The 24,299-nt window shown below is 34.9% G+C and overlaps 1 protein-coding gene across 1 annotated transcript in view; it reads right to left on the bottom strand.

Annotated features, from left to right (window-relative positions):
• Positions 1-714: 714 nt before the first annotated feature.
• Agxt (Alanine-glyoxylate aminotransferase) overlaps positions 715-24,299 on the bottom strand; it is a 79,713-nt gene continuing 56,128 nt past the window's right edge. The window contains exons 6-11 of the mRNA XM_035352389.2: positions 19,430-19,500; positions 19,192-19,276; positions 17,539-17,634; positions 9,859-10,024; positions 9,695-9,777; positions 715-1,107 (exon numbers count right to left, since the gene is read on the bottom strand). Of these exons, the coding sequence (XP_035208280.1) occupies positions 951-1,107; positions 9,695-9,777; positions 9,859-10,024; positions 17,539-17,634; positions 19,192-19,276; positions 19,430-19,500 (658 nt within the window). The 3' untranslated portion in view covers positions 715-950. The remainder of the gene's footprint in view (positions 1,108-9,694; positions 9,778-9,858; positions 10,025-17,538; positions 17,635-19,191; positions 19,277-19,429; positions 19,501-24,299) is intronic.

The following is a 24,299-nucleotide window of genomic DNA, read 5'->3' as shown; positions in this document are numbered from 1 at the left end:
TTAGGAGTAATTTTGAAGTGCATTCTTGCACACGTTTATTTTCAGATTTTGATTTGTATTCCAGTCTACGTTTAGTTATCGCCGCAATTGAACGGTGTTTTGTAACGCACGAAGTCCGTGCTTTCTGTTAATTTAGTTTTAGTTAATAAAGGGTTATTTTGCACCCGTCTTCTGTGCTGGTATTTAATTCACGCCTGTGCGAGAATTCACCAGATTAATTGTAGGATCTAAGTTAGTGTATAAGGACAAAGAGAGATAGATTTTACATACTTACAAGATCTTTAAATGACAGTTTCGTGTTCAGCTCAAGGTACAGGCGAATGATAACTGAACGAAATTCATTGTAATACTTTCAGTATCGAATGATAACTTTGGATGTAATTCATTCTAATACTTTTAGTATCGAATGATAACTTTGAATGTAATTGATTGTAATACTTTTAGTATCGAATGATTGCATTGTAATACTTTAACCTTCACAACTGATGAAGCTAAATAAATTAAACTGAATGCTGGAGTTCTATTATTTTTCAGATAGCAGTTAAATTAGTACTAGTTGAGAATTAAATTTAGCCTCATATAAATGTTAATAAATGTTTCTGATGCTTTTTTAACTGCAAACATTTTGTGCATATTGCACAACCTAATTACTTAGTATACACTACATACTACACTTAAATATCTGTCATTTATTAAGCTCAGTGTTAGAACAAATAAAAAATATAAGCAACATTTATTGTACAATAATTTACAAGACATAATAAAAATTTATCAAAAATAATTGCTTAAGCTCTCTGAATTCTACAAAATACATTATCTTCAAATTATCACTTCATATAGAATTTAAGGGTATAAAAGTGTACTTCTTAGCAATTATATATTATTTTTTCAGGAAAACTGTGTTTTAAATTTATAACGTTACATAAGTAATTTACTAATCATATATTACACTATAATGAGCTCTTTAATTTGCTATTATTTATACACTCTTGCAATGACTTTGCAATAGTCATTACATTATTTGCATTACAATTGTATCCCATTAAACCAATTCGCCATACTTTACCGCTGGTTGATCCAAGACCTCCTGCTATGTCTATTCTGAATCTAATTTGAAAGAGAAAAGTATTACAAATGTAATATGAAAAACGATGAACACCTCAAACCAAAATGAAATACAGTTAGTTCAATGCATAAATATGTGATGATAAATTTACTTCATGCAAATAACTTGATGAGTGTTTGATTAGAGAAGATAACAATTATTTTGCAGTCGTGAGTTGATTGAAGTTAGAAGATCACTGAAATATCGATTGTGTAGTAGAAGATGTTTGGAATTTTTGAAGTATTACAAAATTACTTGATAATTCAAATATATCTTTATTATCTGATGATTATTCTATGGCATGGCACAGCAGAATGGGAACAATCTGCACTTCATAATTATAACTATGGCACATTATATTTTTAATATTGAATAGAAGCAACTAAGCAAGAGACGACCGTCAGCTGGCAAGCATAGGCAGCAAAAGAGAGAGCACTGCAGTAGTATTTATAACCTCAGAGTGCTTTGTTTTAATCTTGCACAGAGATTGGGCAAGAGTTTTCACATTGCAATTACTGCAGAGAACGTGCAGATGCCTTGGAGAGGGTGTACTTTAATTGAAAATTAGTAATTTAAAGATCTATAGTCGATTTCTTCCAATTAAGTTTAATTCATTAATACATTTCCGTCATATTTTTATATCTTACATACTCCCCCCCCCTTCAAAGAGAAAAAGGCTTGGCCACAGAAAAGCCTTCGAAGAAAAAAGCATTAGTAATAGAAGGGAAATTTTATACAATATTACAATAAAGGCAGAATAGACACGTTTGAAGATAAAGTTCGAGAACTTCAAGAAAGAGTTTCTGCTGTTGAACAACAAATCGAAGACAAGAGTTTCTTTTACTGTTGCCATGGAGGTTGACAGTTTAAAGAAGTCTATAACGACAGCTGGTCACAATTCTAACACCTTTTAAATATGAACATATATCGTCTCGACCCTTCTACAGCTACTCAAATACGATGGAAAGACTTCCTGGCAAGTGTACAAGACGCAGTCCACTATAGTGGCAAACGCAAATGGATGGGATTTCAAAGCCTGCAATCTTGCCACTTCTCTGAGAGCAGACGCAGCAGATACCCTCCAAACTGCCCCAAACCACAGGCTAGACTTCGAAGCTCTATGCGGCGCGTTGCAGCTGCGTTTTGGAGAGAAGTGTTTAAAAGACCCCCCAAGTAGCACACGACGTTGCAAACTGGTCCGAGAGGTTGCAAAGTGGTAGTGACGTCGCAAAGTTTTACGACGTCTTTACGACGTTGCGAAGACGCAAAATATTTACCGTTGCATCTTGGCAATTTGTCGACTCGTTGAAACGTCATGATATGACCGCTTTTAGACGTGGTCGTTTTAGCATCTTTTTCATAGTTCATCAGCGTTACTTTTAGAATGAAAAGAGACTAAATCTGCCCTTTCAAGAATCTGAAGTCCGCTAAAGATTTATTCTGCAATGTTTCATTACTTTATTTCATCTAAATATATTAATCTAAGGTAGATTCATCTAATGAAATAATAAATTTAATATATATACTTGAATTATTAAATTTAATTAGTACTAAAAATACGTGCTGAATTATTGTTTAAAATTTTAAAAAATAATTCATACTTAAAATATTTTTTTATAAATATTATAGCAAAATATTTAAAAATGAAACTAATCTATAAAGTAAGTTGAATTTTATGTTCTATAAGTAGTTATGCATTTTATGTTCTATAAGTAGTTATGCATTTTATATATTTTAAAAAAAATTATATTTCCGAAATCAATGCACATCACATGTTAGCAATTATTTCACTGCTAAAATATGACTTTATTTATTAGTTTTGAAGTAAGGACAAATTTATTTGAATTAATATGCTGACATAATATGAAACATTTTACAGAGCAAAAAGTACAATTTTCGCGAAGATGTATACACGGATAAAAATGGAGCGATTTTAAGAATTCTGAGAAAACGTCCAATGTTAAAAGACGATGCATATCCATGCATTTTTAATGTCTGAACAAAAATACGAAATTCATTACCTACAAAAATTCTGATGAATTGTTTGTTATGTTTTTACGTTTTTCTCGTGCATTCAAAAATGCTTAGTTTAATCCTAGCATTGCGGTACACTCGGAATTTGGCGACATTGACATTACGAATGTTTTAGCGAGCCCGATAAATATTTTTTTGTAAATTTCGTATTTTGTGAACATTGTTCGTAATTCTATTCAGTTAAAATAATTCTTCTAGGCCATTTAAAAAAGATTCTATTAAATTATCAGAAGAACCGTCGAAAGGTTTAATGCAATCGAATAAATCGCTGAAACGTTGCACTGAATAGCTGTTCGACATTCCATGTATATTATACAACATTTACAACTTCAATGAGAAAACAAATTAATGGCTTCACGAAGTAATTTAGAAATAATAGAACAAATTATAATACCGTAAATTAAATTCAGAGTCCAGTTTGAAAGTCTCTAAAATATAAATTTGTAAAGTTCTTGAGGTGTCTGAAAGTTCACATACGAAATTCTTGCAATCTTGTGAAAAATCTTTCTTAAAAATTCATAAAATGTAAGTATTGTTATCAATATCAAATCAAAATGTTTCTGGCACATAAATAGTTACGATATTCTATTTATTCTTAGTCAGAAACTTGATCAGAATACTAAGTTATGGAGGGAAAGGAATTTAAAGAAAGAAAAAATACCGAACATCACAGAGTTATTAGAATTTCTAAAGGATCACGCGAGAACATTAAACGCTTCTAGAATACCAGTAATGTCTAAACGAAGCCAGCCAAAGGTTTCTTCACTAGTTTCATGTGTGATTGAGAAACGTCACATTTATTTGTAAACTGTGTAATGTGGAACATAAATTATTTAAATGTCCTAAATTTAAAAAAATTTAAAAAAAAATTAAGCTTAAAAGATAGAGTCGATTATGTTAAAAAGCACAACTTATGTTTCTGCTGTTTTGGAAATCATGGAGTGAGAAATTGCCCTTCAAATTACTCTTGTAAGCTATGCAGAAAAAATCACAATTCGTTACTGTGTTATGAGCGAGAAAAAGTTTCAATTTCCAAAAAAAAAAAAAAAAAAAAAAAAAAAAAGAGACAGTTGCGAAATCGCATCTCTGTCGGATCAAAAGTCAGACGCCAGTTCGTCTACGGAAGTAGCGAAACTGAACGCTCACGCGAAGCCATTTATAAATAAGGATAACGAGTTTTTATGACAGCTAATGTAAATAAAAATTTTAATGCAGTCAACAGAGTCCTACTATCGACAGCGATTGTTTATATTAAGGGAAATGAAGGAGAAATATTTCCAGCCAGAACTTTGCTTGGCAGTGGAAGTATCATTCATCTTTGTTCATCGGAATTAGCTGAGAAGCTTCATTTGCAAAGAGAAAATGTAAACGTATCATTAGGATGTTTATCTGGGATTTCAACAACGGTGAAATCAAAAATAAGTGCGGTTATTTTAAATAGAGAAAACACGTACAGTCTTAAACTAGAGTTTTACGTAATTCCAAAAATTACTCATTTAATGTCTTCTAGACAAATTTATGTCTGTAACATTGAGATTCCGCAAGGAGTTACGTTAGCTGATCCAGACTTTCACAAACCGGGTAAAATTCAGTCACTTCTAGGATCTGAAATATTTTTCGATTTGATAAGATGCGGGCAAATTTATGTACCAAATACAAATTTAGTTTTACAAAACTCAGCATTTGGGTATTTAGTGAGCGGGAGCATTGAAGATTTACCACACGAGAAACAATTAATGCATTGTGAGTTAATTTATGTCAATGCCGAAGCACAGTTGAAGAAGCATTTTGATTTGGAATCAATTGGTATCAGAGATGATCCCATTTCTTACGATGAAGATAAAGCATTAGAGATATTCAACAAAACTGCTAGTTTCAAAGATGGTCGGTATATTGTTAGCCTGCCTTGGAAGAAAAGTTGGGAACATCTAGGCGACAATTTTGAAGTTGCAGAAAAAAGAATAAAGATCCTGATGAGGAAAATGCAGCATGATAAAATGCATTATACCTAAGATATAGAGAAACTTTAGAAGAGTACCTAAATCAAGGGATAATAGAAAGAGTATTAGATTCCACGAAACCAATAAAGAAGCCAGGTTTTTATATGCCGCATCAGGCAGTTTATAGAGAAGAAAGCATTACAACAAAAATGTGTATTGTATTTGATGCGAACTCACATGAAATACGTAGTCTGTCCCTGAATGATTGTTTGCGGCCTGGTATTAATTTGAATCAAAATATATTTCTCTTGCTGATATATTTTAGACTTAATAGTTGCAATCTTAGGAGATATCGAAAAGGCATTTTTACAGATCGTGTTATCTGAGAAGAATCGAGATGCAGTTAGATTTTTATTTGTTAACAATATTGATATACTTTTGCAGAATATCGAGGATCAGTTAGAGGTGTATAGATTTAAACGTGTGCTCTTTGGTGTTAATTCCAGTCCCTTTTTGTTAGCGGCAACTATAAAGCTGCATATCCAAAAGTATAGAAACGCGTATCCCGATCCTTTCAAATTCTTGATACATGTATGTATGTTGATGATCTTGTTACAGAAGCATATGATGTATCAGAAGCCTTAAAAATTTCAAGGGAAGCAAAGGAAATTATGAGTGGAGCTGGGATGAATCTACGCAAATGGGTGACGAATGATTATCATTTAGCTAAAAAATGAGAAGAAGAAAATTTTGACATTCATCCACTAAGCTCAAACGAAAAGATACTCAAAGTATTAGAAATGCAATGGAACATTCAGGAAGATAGTTTGAGTATAGAGACTTCTTGTTTGACTGAAATTTCAAGGAGAAAGAAAAGTACCAAACGCTTCATCCTCCAAACAGCTGGAAAAATATATGATCCCCTTGGACTCATCACACCATTCACTGTTAGAATAAAACTTTTACTACAAAAGCTATGGTTACGTAAATTACCATGGGATTCTGAGCTTCCTTCTGATTTGAACGACGAGTGGTCTCGGTGGTGCAGCGAGCTTTCAGAGCTTAGTAACATTAGTGTTCCAAGATTTGTTTTGGATTCAAGTGATGAAAATATAGAGATCCATGTTTTTTCTGACGCAAGCCAAAAGTCGTATGGTGCAGCCGTTTACATAAAAGTACAGAATCGAGAAAAAAATTTCTGTAAATTTGCTGGCTTCCAAGAGCAGAGTTTCACCTGTCAAAAAAGTTTCCTTGCCTTGACTTGAATTGCTAGGTGCATTGATTGCTGCAAAATTGGGAACGGAAGTTAAAAAGGTTCTAGATCGTAAAGGTTCATCTAATATCTTTTTTTGGAGTGATTCTAAAGTCACACTGTATTGTATTAAAGGATCAAGTAGAAGATGGAAGTCTTTCGTTCAAAATCGCGTTGACGAGATTCAGAAGTTGACTAATCCAGATTCATGGTTTTATTGTTCAACCAAGGACAAAGGACAATCCAGCCGATATTCTAACGAGTGGAGTTAGTGCCTCTTCTCTAGTGAACAATTTTAAGTGGTGGACTTGTGCAGAATTTTTGACAGAGCCGCATCTTCCCTACAAGTGTTTACAACCAATAGTTCCAGAGTGAAAGGGAATCCTTTGTGCAAGAAAGCAAAAGTTCTAGTGACATTAATGACATTTCTGAGAGAACTATGTTGATTGACATGAACGCTAACATTTTAGACGAACTCTTGAATATCAGTAACAATTATTATAAAATGATTATTCTTTCTTATATTTTTAGGTTTATTTGTAATTGCAGGAAAGGTGGATCAAGAAAGGTACGTCTTCTTCAACTAGAGGAGGTAAGAATAGCTGAAGAAACGGTTATTAAGCATGAGCAGAGGGTTCTATTTTGTAAAAAGGACATAACAGGTAACTTAAAAAATTTACATCCCTTTGTTGATCGTAAAGGAATAATTTGTGTTGGTGGCCGTCTTGAAAAAGCTTCCTTACCATTTTCTCAGAAATATCCTGCAATACTACCAAAAAATTCTAAGCTAAGTAAGATTTATTTTTCTAGTGTGCACAGATTTGCATGTTGGCCCTCAAGGATTATTGAATGCAGTACGTTTAAGATTTTGGCCATTAGGTGGTAGAGATTTGGCGCGAAAAACAGTACATCTTCGTATTACATGCTTTAAATGCAAACTGATTTTGTCTTCACAGATTATGGGTAATTTACCATATGAGAGAGTTAATAGATCACTCCCATTTAGTGTTTCAGGTTTGGATCTATGGGGTCCCTTTTCTGTAACTTACAAACATCAGAGAAAGGGTATGCTAAATAAAATTCACATTTGTCTATGTATATGTTTTGTGACACGAGCTATTCATCTTGAGCCTTTGTCAGATTTAACTTCTAGTGCTTTAATTGCCACTCTTAAGCGTTTCATGGCCAGACGTGGCAAATGTGCGAAAATATTCACTGATAATGCCCCTAATGTTGTAGGAGCAAATTCTCTGTTGAAGAAATTCTACAATGTAATTAATTTTCCTGACAAAACTTTGGCCTCATATTTCACGTCCGAAAGAATAGACTAGAACTTTATACCTCCCAAGTCCCCTCATTTTGGAGGGCTATGGGAAGCCGGTGTAAATTCCGTAAAATATCACTTAAAGAGAATGATAGGAAATTTGCGTTTTACATATGAGGAGTTTGAAACTATAATTGTGCAGGTAGAGGTAATACTAAATTCGAGACCTCTTACACCTATTTCCAATGATTCTGATTGTTATGACGCTTTGACCAAAGGTCATTTCTTAATAGGGAGATCAATACAGGCGATTCCGGAGCCAATGATAATAGGCGTAAATAAAAATCGGTTAAGCCGGTGGCAGAGAACAATGAAAGTAGTTCACATTATTTGGAAGAAATGGTAAAATGACTATTTAGGAACTCTGCAGCAGAGAAACAAGTGGATGATAGAGAGAGACAATATTTCTGTTGGTACTATGGTACTCGTCAAGGAGGATTATCTGCCAATTTGCAAATGGATTTTAGGTCGGGTTATTAAAGTCTATCATGGATCTGACAATAAAGTAAGAACTGTTAAAATCTAAACAAAATCAGGAGAATTAAAAAGAGCAATCACAAAGATCGCCATTCTTCCGATAGAAAACTGAAATGATATTTTTGCATATGTATTGTATTTGTTCTAGTATTGTAATAGCTGTAGTTATAGTAATAGTATTATTTTGTTTATAAGTATATTAATTTTTTTAAGAATGTTTATATAATTTCTTGAAATTTTGTAATTTCAATCCGGGGGAGTGTTACGTCCCTCTGAAGCCAGATGGCGCTGCGATCGTTACTGTTTACAAAAAGAATGTTAATTAGTTGGGGAGTTTGCTTCAATGGCGAAGCAGAGTCAGTGTGGAAGCCTGAGTGCCTTTCACAAATTATTAAAATAAAGATAATGATATATTACAGAGTAGTTTGTTAATTAGTTTAATTAAGAGTTACAGTCCATTTAGAATTAGGCGGACCAGACATTAGGTATTTTTTTAAGAATACAAGATGAAAAATTAGCAACCGCCTTCGCCAGGAATCGATCCACGAACCTCTGGAATACCGGGCCAGCGTGCAGAACCACTACAGCACGAAGGCACGCTAGGAAAGCGGAAGAAATACCCTACACATTGTTCAACAAAATATTTTTCAGTACTTGTAGTTTCACCACTTTGATACAAGTAATTCACTCTCCTTTTTTAAAATTTCTATGAAGCAGAGAAATTTCTATTCCGAAAATTTTTGATAAGAATAATGCAGTTACTTTAGTACATTAGTAGCACGAATTTTTGCAATAATGATCTTTCGACTGAACTTCACGTTTTGCATTATGTTCCACTTCTAGGATCGATGCCTCATTCGTAATATGTTGGCATAATGACACCTTTCTTTATTTTAACCACTTTTTCTTTCCAAAGAAAATACCTTTACCAGAAGTTGGGAGAATTTTTACAAGTTTTGCTAAAGATTTTTCAATACATTAGAACCTTTGGACTTCTTTTTGACTTGTCTTTTGAATGAAATTAAACTCATTCATTTTTGACTTTTGAAAATGTTTCAGGAACACTTTAGTCGAAATCGTAAATAAATTTGCAAAGGTAAATCTAAAGCGAAAAAACCTGTTAGAGATCAATCAAACTCCATTTTTGAACAGGAATAACCACGCATGAGTTCAGAAAAGGTTTTGAGAAAGGGTAAAGGAAAAGCACCATCGATACTGAATTTTCTTTAAATGCTGTATTGAATGGGAAGGAATAGCAAGAAAAAAATTACACACTTGTGAATTTCCTTCAAATGATGCTTAAAAATTTTTCAACTCGATAAATTTTTTATTATGAAAATTTTTCAGTGCCAAAGTTACAGTGCAAAAGATATATATTTCTGTCATCGATAGCACAAAAATATGAGACATCCATATAAGTAGAGGTAGAGAATTACATTTTACCACAGTTATTTTCAATAATTATTGTAATCAAGATATACAATCTAAGCAGCTGAAAATTATAAGTTATATAATATTATTGATTATTTGTTTTAAAATTAATAAAAAAGAAAAATTGTTACCTGTTTTTTATGGATTTAATAACATTCTGTCCATCCACTTCATATGGAATTAACACAGTCGTAACAGAAGGCAAGCGATGAGCCTGTAACAAGGACAGTATTGAATCTAGTGACATGTGTTTTTTCCCTTCTTAATAGAACAACAATTACAATTCTGGTATTACCTTTTCCGATACGAATAATTTTAGCCCCATATCTTCTAGTTTCTCATACAACATATCAGCATGCAGTTTATGTCTTTCCCAGCACTTCTCTAATGTTTCAGCTATAAGCAAAGACAGTGCTTCTCTTAATGCATACATTAAACTTATAGGTGCAGTATGGTGATACCTGCAAGAAAATATTTCACTTTTAAGGAACAAAGATTATTCTATAGAGTTTTGAAGTATGAAAGTATTTTACATTTTACTACTGTTAATATTAATTCTATTTGATGTTAAGAATATATATATTGTAACGAAATGCCCAGCCACGGTGGGAGCGGGTTAAGGGTTGCCAGATTTGGCGCGAAATTGCCCATTTGGTGACAAAACGGGGCGATATGCCATAGACAAATGGAGAACATTCTGGAATGAATTCATATCAGTTTGGCCCAGAATGTTCTCGAAGCGAGAACCAAGAGTTCTCGACCAAGAGTATACAAACCCTGCCTGTACGCGGAATAGCAGTTTAGTGTCGTCAGCGGTTTGTTAAGTGCATAGAGAGTGTGCACCGCTGAGTCTAGTATCAAGTTGGTCGTTGAGTGTATTGAGAGTTATTGCATCGCGAAAGTATTTGGTCAGTGTATCGCGAGTTATTGCATCACGAGAGTGTCTCGTGAGTGTATCGCGAGTTATTGCATCGCAAGAGTGTCTCATGAGTGTATCGCGAGTTGGGCATCGAGAGTGTGCATCGTTGAGGCTATCAAGTGTATCGTCGAGTTTTATCTTGAGTGTGTTGGTCGACTGAGTCGGGAGCTGTACTCTGGTGCTTTGCCGTAAAGCTGTCTTCACCGTTATAGCCTGATAGCCTAAAGGCTGTGTTGCTGATTGTTTCAGCGTGTTTGTCGTAGTTTTTCAACAACTGTAAATATGTTTTTGGAACTGTCCTGAATAATACTGGCTAATAAATTGCATTTTGATCCTTCATCAAGTGTTGTCGTCAATCACTCCCAAATCCACGAACCCGTAACAATATATATATAATGTAAAATATCTACCTTTCTAATAATAAATTAATAATAGAACTTTAACTCCTCTTTTAAATTTGAGCATGCTCCCCTCTTCATCCTAAAAATAGCAAAGCAATAACTTTTCTTATCTTTACTTCCTGCAATTCTGAAAAGTGTCCCGTCATCTGATCTCTACTGCAATTAAATCTTAACCCAGCATCTGAATATTAATCTGTTACGTATCTTTAAATTTATTTGCTTAATGTAAACATTATTGTAATGTGGTCCCAAAATGTAATTCCATTAGTGTAATCATGCCTTGGCATAAAAAAGTCTCTCTTTTTGTTCAGCCCACCAGCGGACGAGCGGTAAAGTCGCTGAACACTGGTAGTTCGGTCTGAGGTTCGAATCCCGCGAACGGGTTGGCAGCATGGGTGTTTTCGTGGTTTTCCCCATGTGTAACGTGTATACGAGCCAGTTTCCCTTAGAAAATCCTTCACAAAGGCATCCCTCCCCTTAGGCAGATAGCCCTCGAGGCTTTGCCATAATTAAATAACCTAACCTAACCTCTTTTTGTTCATCTCTCTTCCTCTTTGCTGTAGCAACATGCTGCTTGCTGCCTGGAAACATATTTTTCAAGTTTATCTGATGTAAAACGTTCTTTAAGTACTGTACTCAGCTGTAGTGCTGATTTGATTTGTGTGTGTTGGATTAAATAAAAATCAATGGCAACCATGAATAATAAAAAAAAAGTTGAATTCAGCCATTTCTGGAAGTTTCTGTTTTATGCATCCATCTGGTCAGTGTATCGTTAAACGCCAAGTTATTACAATGAGTTTCTTCCAGTTTCATTGCATATATAGTACATATACACATACATCAAAAAAGAAAAAGATAAAATATATTGATAATATAACATGCTAGGAAATTAATTTCACGTGAATTAAAATCAATGTTTGGAATGACTACAACTGGGAATTAGAAAATAATTTTCATTTTTAGCATATGCTCAGCTAATGTTCATAAATTAAAAGATTTAACATGTTTTGAAGCACGGTTTTGTAAAACAAAAACTTATTAGTTAAAAAAAATAACACTTGTAATACAGCATATTCTCTGGTAAAAAAAAAAAAAAAAAAAAAAAAAGTTACTAATTTTGTGTATATGGATAATTTTGGAGAATTTTTGTGAAATAGTTGCATTTTTCTGTATAATGTAGCATCAAAAGCTTGAGAGAAACGATGCTCTGCAGGAAAAATAATAATACAGGGGCTAGTCTATTTAACATAATTTGGCGAGATATCGCCAATGTGGCAACGGTTTTGGCGGCTAATTTTGGTCGCCAAATTTAGAGCGAAAAAGCCAGAAGTCGCCAAATTTGGAGACATTTTGGTCCGGTCCATTTATAACTGTAATTAATTGCTATATTTAGCTGTAACCATATCCGGCCCTCATATGCCTTCTAGAAATTTCCAGAAGCAGAAAGTACCAGATATTCCTCGGCGGGCGGGGGGGGGAACTATGCGAGACCGCACAGACCATTAGTTTCTCAATTGTTAGTTCAGAGTCGACTATGGAGTCTTGAGATATCCGTGAGAGCTTCGCTTTTTAGATGTGCTTTACATTGCACTGTGTTTAACATTTTTAGTAGTTTGAAGTGTTACTGATTGTGTTTGTTGATATTGTAAAGAGATGTACGACTATTTTTGTGGAAAGTCCACAACTCTGAAGTGATTCTTTTGGTAAAATAAATTTTAATAAGCTATGATCGGTTGGTTCTGCGTGCAATCATTTTATTCCGAACCCGTACGGTCGCTACAATTTTTGGTCTCACAAGTGGGGTTGAATATTAGTGGTGTCATAAGTGGGCGGTAGCAAAAGCAATGGAAAGCAATTAAGGCAGCTCGTGGTAGCCTTTGCTTCATTTAAAGTAGTGATGAAAGCGCGACAAGAAACCCTTAAAGAGGCGATGAAAAGCAAAGATGAAAATATGGCCAAGCATCTGTAAACGAAGATATGAAAGAGAGAATGAAATGAATGAGGAAATGAAAGGAGAAATTACTGCCATAATAGAAAACAAATTCGAGGCTCTGTGGAAGGCAAGAATAGACACGGTTAAAGATAAAGTTCGAGAACTTCAAGAAACAGTTTCTGCTGTTGAACAACAAATCGAAGACAAAGAGTTTCTGTTACTATCGCCATGGAAGTTGGCAGTATAAAGAAGTCTATAACGACTGCTGGTCAAAATTCTAACACCTTTTAAATATGAACATATATCGTTTCGACCCTTCTACAGCTACTCAAATACGATGGATAGACTTCCTGGCAAGTGTACAAGATGCAGTCCACTATAGTGGCAAACACAAATGCATGGGATTCCAAAGTCTGCGATCTTGCCGCTTCTCTGAGAGTAGACGCAGCAGATACCCTCCAAACTTTGCCCGTAAACCAGAGGCTAGACTTCGAAGCTCTATCCGGCGCGTTGCAGCTGCGTTTTGGAGAGAAGCGTTTAAAAGACACTGTACCAGGCTTCAATTAATATCTCGACAACAGAAGCCAAAGGAAACACTCTAGGAGCTCGCAGTCTGACATAGCATAGAACTGATACCGGGGATCATCCACCAATCAAGCAACATCCAAGACGTACGCCGATTGCTAAACAGAAAGAGGTAAGAAAACTTCTAAAGAATATGCAAGAGAGCAATGTTATCGAGCCTTCAACAAGTCCTTGGGCCTCTCCTATAGGAGAGGAGGAGAGGCCCAAGGACTTGCTGAATATATTGTCCTGATCAGAAACATAGCTGGTTCAACGGAACTTTGGGTTTACTATCGTCGTTTGAACGAGGTTATGATGAAAGACAGCTACCAGCTACCCTCTTCTTAGAACTGACACGATATTTTAGACACTCTTTCTGAAAGCAAGTGTATTTTTCGATGCTTGATTTAAAGAGTGGATTTTGGCAGGTAGAGATACATCCTGATGACCGAAAAGATGGCTTTTACTACCGGACAAGGACTTTGGCAGTTCAAGGTGATACCTTTTGCATTATGTAATACGCCGGCAACATTCGAACACCTCATGGAGATCGAGTTGAGAAAATCTTTCCTACGAAGCCTGTCTGATATACCTCGATGACATTATCATCGTCGAAAAGAGTTTTGAAGAACGTTTAGAAAATCTTAGGAAGGTGCTTCAGAAAGTGAAAAAAGCCAATCTAAAGATAAGTCCCGTTAAATGTAAACCATTCAGACAGGAAGAGTCTTCGGATATGTCAGCTCTGCCGAAGGTGAATGTACAGATCCTGAAAAAGTGTCAGTAGTTAAAGACTGATGCGCCCTAAAAAAGGCCCATCAACTAAGAAGTTTCTTGGGGGCTTTGCACCTACTATAGGAGATTTGTGAAGTACTTTTTTTGCATCGCAAGACCCCCTTCACAAGTTGACAGAGAGCAGGCAAAAGTTCTTGCGTACAAAAGAATGTGAGGGTGTTTTTATCAAACTGGCAGGAAGCTTTAACATCTGCGACAATCCTGACGTATCCTTAACTCCATAAACCATTTATTCTCGACACCTATGCGAGCAACGAGAGTGACGGTACTGTTTTCTCCAAGGAAAAAAAAAATGGTCAAGAACGTTTCGTAGCATACTGGAGCAAGTTATCTATCTAAACCGGAGAGGAATTACTGTACTACCAGTAACACGTTGTTTGCAATAGCTAAAGCCGTAGAACATTTCCATCATTATTTCTACGGCAGAAAATTCCTTCTCAGTACGGATCATGCATCGTTGACTTTGTTATTAAATTTTAAGAATCCCGAAGGCCAAATAGCCAGCTGTATGTATACAGAGACTCCCAGAATATGAAATAAATCTCCATTATCGAAACAGGTCATCACATGGGAACGGTGACGCCCTCTCTAGAAGACCCTGCCCGGAAAGCTGACGCTATTGTGCCAGCGCTGAAACGAAATACCAGCTGCTTAATCCGGTAGCACGACAAGTTACAACTTCAACATCGGCTGATCAAGACTGATGGAGTGACGAAGAAGTCAAAGAAGACGAGTTGGATGACGATGACTTTAAATTCAAAATTGACTTGAGTCTTCAATCAGGAAACCTACTTGGCAGGACATTTTGATTTATATTGTCTACGACAAAACAATATTGGACTCTCTGAGACTCACTCCATATTCGAAACGGCGTCTTGTACCGGAAGTTCGAGTAGGATGATGGAAAGGCATTCCGATGGCAGCTGATACTTCCAAGATACTGGATCATGGGGTCCTTAAAGAATTACATAGCAGTCCAATAGGAGGCCACTTCGGAATAATGAAGACGTTGCATAGAGTTCGAGAACACTTCTACTGGAGTAATGCAACAACTGATGTGCAAAGGTGGTGCCAATCTTGGGATGCCTGTGCGAGTCGGAAAGGACCAAAGAAACGCAGCCGACGGTAGCTGCAACGTTACAATGTAGGAGCGCCTTTTGAACGTATCGCCTTAGACATCCTGGGACTTCTGCCATGAACTGTTGATGGCAACAAATACATCCTCGTTTTCATTGATTACTTCACCAAGTGCCTGAAGCGTATCATTTTTCCTGATCAAGAGACTGTCACGCTAGCAAAGGTAATGATATAGCATTGTATTTCCAGGTTCAGAGTGCCTCTTCAGTTACATTCCAATCACGAAAGAAATTTTAACTTGGCTGTAATTAAAAACTATGCAAATTTCTCGGCATCAACAAAACCCAAACGCTGTGCTGTACATCTCTTAAGACATGTTTATAAAATATTTATCAGTTTCACAACAATCCGTAAAAAAATCACGAAATTGCGCCAGGGGGGTTGCGTTAATACGTAAGTACCATTAAAAGTACTCAAACGTAGACACAAAATGTTTAGATTGTTAATAGTTAGTGCAACAGAAGTGGATTTTCCTAATTTGCATTCCTACATATTTAGTGTGTTAAATTTCATATTAATAACTGTTCACTCTTAAATGTACTGCCTGTACAAGAAATGTTCTTCAGAGAGAATGAATTTATCGTATTCCCAACAACTATTTTTAATTTATTCGTATGTAACTTCTAATGTCAACAATATGTATAATCAGATCATTCACAATATATATTTTGAATCTTACACTTTCAAAATCAAAGGAATGCAAGCATTGAGATAAGAAAATACTAGATTCATTGTAACACTTCCAGTTATTCTCGGCTCAGTAAAAAAATTATACGCTTGAATTCTCGCAATGCACAAGTGTTAGTAAATGCATACAATTCCAGGCTGATTGTAGCTTGTTTCTCGATATAAAAAGCGATAATACGCCACGACTATTAATCCGAATTACAGAGCGTGATAAGTTTCTCGAAAGTAAAATGTTAACGATTAAATAAATTTATAAAATGAAAGCACTACGAGGTTTTCTACTAAAATGGCAGAAGAATTTATACGCCATACATATATAACTGCGAAACGAATATAAAATAAAATGTAAACAAAACCATGCGCTCATATCCACAGTTTCAAAGATTCAGCGTCACAAGAGCAATAGAAGCTCATTGATCCATTTTTTAAACCCCTCAGTTCCGATACTGATGAGCACTTGTGAATTATGCGACTCGAGGTAAGTCTTCGAACGCATTACTGGCGGATATGGGGACGCTAAGAGTGAGAATGCCACATAACACTAATCATTTTTGCATTAACAGTTCTTCAATCTAGTAAATTTAAAACTGCAACCAAAGGTTTCAGTATTGCTTCTGTCAGGAATACGCCTAACCGGTATAGTGGTTAGCGTTGCTGACTGCTGTGCCGAAGGGCCCGTGTTCGAATCCCAGAGAAGACATGGATGTTTGTAAATGTGTAGTGTCGGTGTGGCATGGTGGCACTCTAAATATGCGGCGAGCCGAAAGTCCTGTCGTGTGGTTTCGTGGTAGAGGAGAGGGGTGGGAGACCCACTGTGCTCGTCTCCCCCACTGTGCTCTCCATCAAAATTGGGGGTGGGACTGAAATAAATCGCACTGTCACCTGTATGGTACTCAAGGCTGTTACCAACGGCAGGCGTAAACTTGCGCTCGTTGCCACGAAGAATTTCGTGGGCTTGGGCTGATGTTACTGTCAGATAAGTGAGCATAAGTAACAACACGTGTATTGCTCCAATCATGGTGGTAGCGGGAGAACCGAGAATCATAAAAAAAAAAAAAAAAGCACGATTCTCGGTTATTTTTCATCGCGTTTAGAGCAATTTCTGTGCTACGATGCCAGGATAAGCCGTAAAAGAGATAATGCACATGTACAATCGGAAGTTCAGTATATTGTGACCTCTAGCAATTCACTCCTGGTAAATTTCCTTATAAAATACCAGAATCCACTAAGAGTTTCTATAAAATATATTAAAATACAATTAGAGTATTTGACGATGCTTCTGATATAGTAGCTTAACAACTTCTAACTTGTTTAACGCAAATTTATGTTATTTCATAATCTGCTTCAAGCTGTACGAGCCCAGGTCTACTTCAGTCTTGAGTGAAAAATTTAACCCAAAACTCTCACCAACTAAGCAAAGTTCATGCTCAAAGAGCACTTTAAAATGAAACATTACAAATTTGAAAACTACACAAGTAGTGTTCTTAAGTTTTAATAAACTGGATTCACATGAAGATTTTTTACAAAGTAAACAATGCTTACGTTATAGGGCCAGAATCACATCTCCAATAATTTCCCAATAATAAAGCATCCATATAGAACGACGGAACTTTTGTTTTCCTCATTTTAATCTTTTCCCTGAAATAAAGGATAATTTATAATATACAAAAAACAGAAACAATAAAACTCTAACTTCTTAAAACCAAATACATTGCTGGACAATTGCTAAGGATGGATATGAAATTGCAAGGTAGTATATATAACATAAAGTGGAGCTGGAGCAGAATAGACTTGATAAACACAGTTATATTTTTCAAGGCCCAATTTACAGTGATAGATCTCAGTATCAAAATAACATAAAACAAAAACCCAGCCCGTCCTCATAACCTGATCCATCAGTAAAAATTTGGTATTCCATTAAACAAGGACCATAAATATTGTAACTGATAGAAATACGATTTGCCGTATGGATCAAATGTAAGTTAAAGGTAGAAAGTGAATATCAGCAAATACTTGAATTTGTTCATGGTTTAAGTAATTCCGGAATATTGTTTCTTAATATAGCCTTATCATTATAAAACTTGTATATTATCGAGAAACGAAGTGCCCACCATGACACAAAGCACCTCACTCGGGACTATGTAAAAACAACGGATGAGCGCGAGAAGCCAGCCCCGCTGAATCGTACTGAGTTTCGTACGTAAAAATGTTGTAACTCCCGTGCCCTGTGACCCCTCAGGCCGTAATTCCAACCCAAAGACAACTAATAAAGTTCTAAAACACAACTGATAACAAGTATAGAAAAAATAAATTATTTATTACTACTTAAACATGATGTTTACAAAACAAGCTAAAATTCCTCTGCTTGCAGTTTTGCTAATACAATAATAATTCGATATTTTCATATCAAAGTATTAAAGCCTAAGAACCTAACTTCTAAAATAACTCATCTCTTTTCACGCAGCTAAAAGTACAGAATTCACTCAACAATAGGTAGCACATCAAGAGGAGGAAAAAATCGTCACATTTCAAGAATTTATATTCTTATGCGTTATTTAAACTCATTTAGCTAACATTTTCTGTTAAAGTACACAAATAGTAGAAATACGAGAAAGATTCAACTGATGAAATAACTCGTCAATTAAAATACACAATACAACTTATACATATTTAAAAACTGGTTAAATGAGGCAGTCTCTTTTCGTGATGTATCAAAGAAAGAATCTTGATGGCATTAGGTTCTCCGTAGAAAAAGGCATCAAAATGCTGATAATGGAAGGGGGGAATTAAATTTTCTATTTTCTTTCTCTAAACTACAGAAAGATAATTTCCTTTTCAATGTTATTTCTTTAAAAATATATTTCATGAATAGATTATAAAAAATTAAACAATAACGACGATAAAATTAAAAATTTGTTTCATGATTCCAACCCACAACTCCATGGTTGTTGCTAAATTGTATATTACTGCTAAGCCATTAGCGATCTTCTTCCTTCCCCCCCTCTCTCTCTCTGATGAGCTTATATAAAATATAATTCATTTAGAAAACTTAAGTTTCAGTTTTCTTTGATTCTGCAGAGGCGAGTTTGGTTTTTGAAAAATGCATGGCGATAAAGGTCCCTTATAATTCAGCGGAGTTGGAACTCCAAGGGTTTCGCATACTTTTTATTGGAATATGTTTTTAATGTTACTTACACTGCTTTAGAACTGAAACTAATTGGTGACAAACCAGGAGGTGCGTTTAAAATCTTCTGAGATCCACTGTAGAGTACATCTATACCTAAAAGATATTTTTATTAATGATAATGAATCTTAAAATTATTTAAAAAGAATTACTACCTAGAATTGTAAAATTATTTAAAAAGAATTACTATCTAGAATTGTAAAATTATTTGACTAATAATTGATAACAAAAACTGTCTATCACACATACCACTTTTATCCATGAAAAGTGGAGCAGCACCAAGTGATGCTACACAGTCAACAATCAGCAAACAAGCACATCTGTAAAATTTTGAATATTAAGTGCAAACAGTATTTTTATTATTATTCAGTATTTTACGTAAATTTAATAAAAATAAATTTAGTTACTTTAGCAGTTTAAAATAAAATGTGCTAGACATAGTATTAAAGAAAGGCGCGAAATGAAGCTTTCATTTACAAGTAAATTTCTTCATTCAAAACCGCGCAGATGCCATAAACAAACTATTACAATTTTGCACGGATATCGCAGTAAAAGTTTACATTCTGAACATTTTCATATAATCAACAAATGCTAATTAAGAAAAAACTAATATTGTAGTAGTCTGATTTTATCAAACGTGAAATACAAGGTGGTCATAAAATAACGAACTAACGGGAGTGTAGTAGTAGTAGTGCTGGTATAGCTAAACGGGACTGAAGACCAAGAACTGACAGTACAAATTGGCATATAGCTTATAAAAAGCTTCAGCCAATATTTGAACGCTTTTGGCCTGAAACCATGGCTGTTAATTAGTAATTAATTGCAGGTCGACATCCAACCACTGTCATGCGAATATGGAATCAGTGGGTTGCTGAGGGTCATACTAAACAGCATGTAGGATCTCAACGCCCGAGAAAAATGACATATTGTGAGGTCAGCCTGGCAAAACAGTACAATCACATCACGGACCATTAGACAGGAAATAGGAATGCTTGCAGCACGCCCAGTATCCGCTCGTACGGTGCGCTGACGTTTGCAGCAGCGTCGACTATTAACACGGCGACTATAAAGGTGCGTTCAGACGTGGGAATAAAGCGCATAGAGGCATAGTCATAAGGGCATAAAATACGGAAGACCTGTTCACACCTGCGAGAACGAGGTGTAAGCCGTGGCCAATGAGAGAAGCTAAATTTGCGCATGCGTGGAATGTCTACAACTTTCCCGCTCGATTGATTTCCCGCGTTCGCTCTGCTTGTTTTTTTCGTTGTTTCACGGCTTTTTCAGCTCGCCATAAAGTTTCACTGGCTCAACAGAATGATCTTTTATCTGCACTTCTCATTAGCCAAGAGGCAACGGTAGAAGGTAAAAAACGAAAAAGAACGAAATGGTCGAGAGATATTTTTTTGAAAGACCAATACTTGGTTGGAACATATATTTCTGTGCAAAGCAGTATGGAATATTTCTGCATTGTACTGTAGTACTCTCTATACTATAAACATGCACATGCATATTTATATATATAAAACCTTCTTCAATTTTTATATATAATTTCTCTTAGGAGAAATACGATATTCTAAATATGCCTAATTAAAAAAAATCTTGAGGATAACTAACAGATAGCCTGTATATAATATTTTTCCATTTTGCAGGTGTGAAAGCAGTTAAGCTAAAAACAGTACTTACCATACATTATTATTATTGTTTTTTTAATTTTCAATCAAAAGGAACATGTTTCTGTGACAGTGAAACATGTGTGCTTAGCACTCCTTATTCACTGTCTCTGTCGATCACTATAGTAGTTTGCTGCACTACCAGTATCAATTATCACTACTACTAGTATCCTACAACTGGTCACAATGACCAGCAACCACAAATAGTACAATACTAGGAAACGTTCACCCAACAATGTATTTTATGCTCAATCATTAAATACATTTTGCTGTGTGGCCAGCTGTTTGTATGCACCTATTTCTAATAATTTGCATGTATAAGCCGCACCCCTGAATTTAATTTCAACATATGCTGTCATTTCTATTTACGAACAAATCTCAAAAGTAATTTCACATTGACAAATTTTAGGTACCCAAGTCTTCAAATACATCAAAATTATAAACATTTATACCTTATCCAGGAATTTCTACCAGAGAAATAGCATGAATTTAATGATCAAAATTCCATTCAAATGATAGTAATAAAGGGTGGATAATAATAATAAATACTATTCATTAAATTATAGTCCATGTTACGAATTATGTGTGCTATTCAGTTTCATTAAAAGTAAATTCCTTTCATGGAGCACGTAATTAAAAAACAGAACAGAACTTCAACAGGAGACAAAACTGTCACTCTTGACTGTTTTAAGGATATTTCACTACATTTTTTCCTTCTTGGAATTCATAAGAGCATTTTCTCAAAAGATTAATCTTTTATTACTTATACAAAGCTTACACCATTGAATTGACTATTGTGACTATTCTTAAATAAGTGAAACTAATTTTTTCTTTTTTCTTTAAAGTAATATTTTTACTGTTAAAAAAAACCAGCAGATTCTTGATATTGATTTGATGTTTTAGTAAAATTAATTCATGAAGTTTGTTTGGAAAGAAAATCAGCATTTGAAGCAAATAGCAATGCAATATTTCCAGCTTTTTCAATAAATTTATTCTTAAATACAAAAATAATTAAACAGGAAAAAAATTATAGCAATAATTTTAAAAAAAATTATAGACAGAAAGAAAATAATAATAATAATTTACACAGAAAAAATAAAATTTTTGCAATCATGCATTTTTTAAAGAATTTTCACAATAAAATGAAAAATATTGGATGGGATCAATCATCTGCAAGATCATACACAGCGTGCATAATCCTGAGCTTAACTTTCGCTTTACGAGTTTCATCCATATTTTTCAATATAAATCGTAAAACTCATTAAAAAAATGCATTCAAAACTCATTAAAAAATGCATGTCTGTTGTATACTGTTGTGTTAGTTATTGATTATCCAGTGATTTAATCAACTACTTTCTGGACAATTTTGCAACCTGTGAGATTCATCTTATGTTAAAGAGAATTTCAGCATTTTGTTTGGCATCCTTGAGCTATTTTTAATCTGCTTTTTTATTTGTAAAACTATTATCCCCACACCTCTTCATTTGCTGCAGTTACTGAAGGAGATCTTTACAAAATACGTAGCAATAGTATCAGTGAGGTTCTCTTTGAAGCCTCATAACGAAAAAGACGGAAGCGCAGTTCAAAGTGATTGTGGATATATTTGCTGAAATGAAAACAAAGCTGAACTCAGTAAATTAGTACAGCAAAATAAAAACAACAATGAAGAATTAACAGAAGCGAGTATTGAAGCAACGACTTCCATTTCAGGCACAAAATAAAGCATTCCTACTGTAGAAAATGAGGTTGTATATGCCACAAACATGAAAGCCCAAGCTATATAGAAAAATTTGAAAAGCGGACAGATATTCACTAATGAAGAAATCAAGAAAGCATAAACATCACTTAATCAAGAAACTGCTTCAGTTAACGTAAATGTTTCTTCTATTAGTGAAGAAATTTCTGCAAAACGATATTGAAAAAGAGCTATAGTGATTAGGAAAGAAGTTTCCGGAATTTACCCCATCTGCATCTACTATAATTAATGCTCGTCTCAGACTTTCCATCCCATTACTCGCCACAAGATGAAAAATTCTTGTGAAGTATGTATAAAATGCAGTGTGAAATGATATCGCAGCAAATCAATAGGACTCCATCTTCAAAACCTTACATCCAGCCACATCGATAGGAGAAACCATGGCATACTACAGACGCCTTCAGCCGAAAGCGAATAAATGCTGAACTTAGTGAATGTTTATAAATGCGGTTCGAGAAAATAATTCTCAAAGACACGCTCCTCTAAAGACAAGCCAAAGAAAGCCGGAGAATTATGTAAAGATCTTGCGAAGAAGACTTATTCAAGCTCCACTAACTATACAGGAAGAGTAACTCAACTTGCGTTCTGAGGCTGTGTCTCTAAAATCATGCTTTCTCAACGCTATTATAAAGGTTTACTCACAGTAACATCTAAATAACACATAGTAATACTCAGTACAACTCTCATAGATGCCATTTAACGAAGTATGCTATTGTAATATGTAACAGTAGTAGCTAACAAGAATATCACTATCCCTCCTCAAAGCAATATGTGATTAACGAACCAAAGCAGGGTTAATTGGCAGCAGAAACAATAAGTCTGAAGGAGAGAAATGAGCATATGATGATGGGAAAAAAATTCGTAATGAGCGTAAATGAAGATAATGCCTATAATATATAGTTAGAGTAAAAACTCAAGACAAAGAATTACTCAATGTATACTGAATGCCTTTATAAGGCACAACCTCCTAACATTATACTACCTCCCTCTCTCCCACAAAAATACAATAACAGTCTAAATATATTTGTTAATTTGTATTCTTAAATCTCTGGAATGTTTCTACAGCTATATATACAAAGTATTATCTCCCTCCTCACCGCATGCCTTTGAAGCGTAATTGGAAACATGCCCAACTGGTAATCAGGAGACCAGAACTTCTAATCCAGGCGAGGGCTCATTTTTTTCATGTTTCCTACTCTGAGATAAACCTAATAGACTCTATAATGTTAGTAGAATGTTATAGCTATATATTAGACACAGCTCATTTTCTGAGCAAAAAGGCCTTTTAGCACTGATCTCAAGGATTGATGTTTACTAACAGGGCAAGTAGCTAAGACATAGAATACTGACAGCTTATTTTCATTTCTGTTTTCAGCAAATGAATGGGCTGGCTGCATGGGATCTTTGAGTTTCTTAAAAGTATAAATATGTAAGGTTATATTTTAATTTTATAACAGTTATTTTAATTTAGTTAACCTTTCCTATCGTTCCTCGTTTCAACTTAACATTCTGGTAAGGAGCTGTACAACTCCCTACCAGAATGAGTTTTTAGAATCACGTTGAATTCAAATGAGTAAGAAACAGTATTAAAGAAAAGTTCTACTTACTTCGTGAGAGAGAGCTAGGAATCCTAAGCAGCGCGCGTTTGCTTTTGGGCTATGTCTCTCTAACTACTGTTACTCTCGGCAGTATA

This window comes from Stegodyphus dumicola, chromosome X2 (genome assembly GCF_044657685.1).
Source record: "Stegodyphus dumicola isolate Sdum_Otavi_A_Nest chromosome X2, ASM4465768v1".
NCBI classification, from domain to species: Eukaryota; Metazoa; Arthropoda; class Arachnida; order Araneae; family Eresidae; genus Stegodyphus; species Stegodyphus dumicola.
The sequence above is the reverse complement of the archived record's forward strand: the minus strand, read 5'-3'. Positions and strand labels throughout refer to the sequence as shown.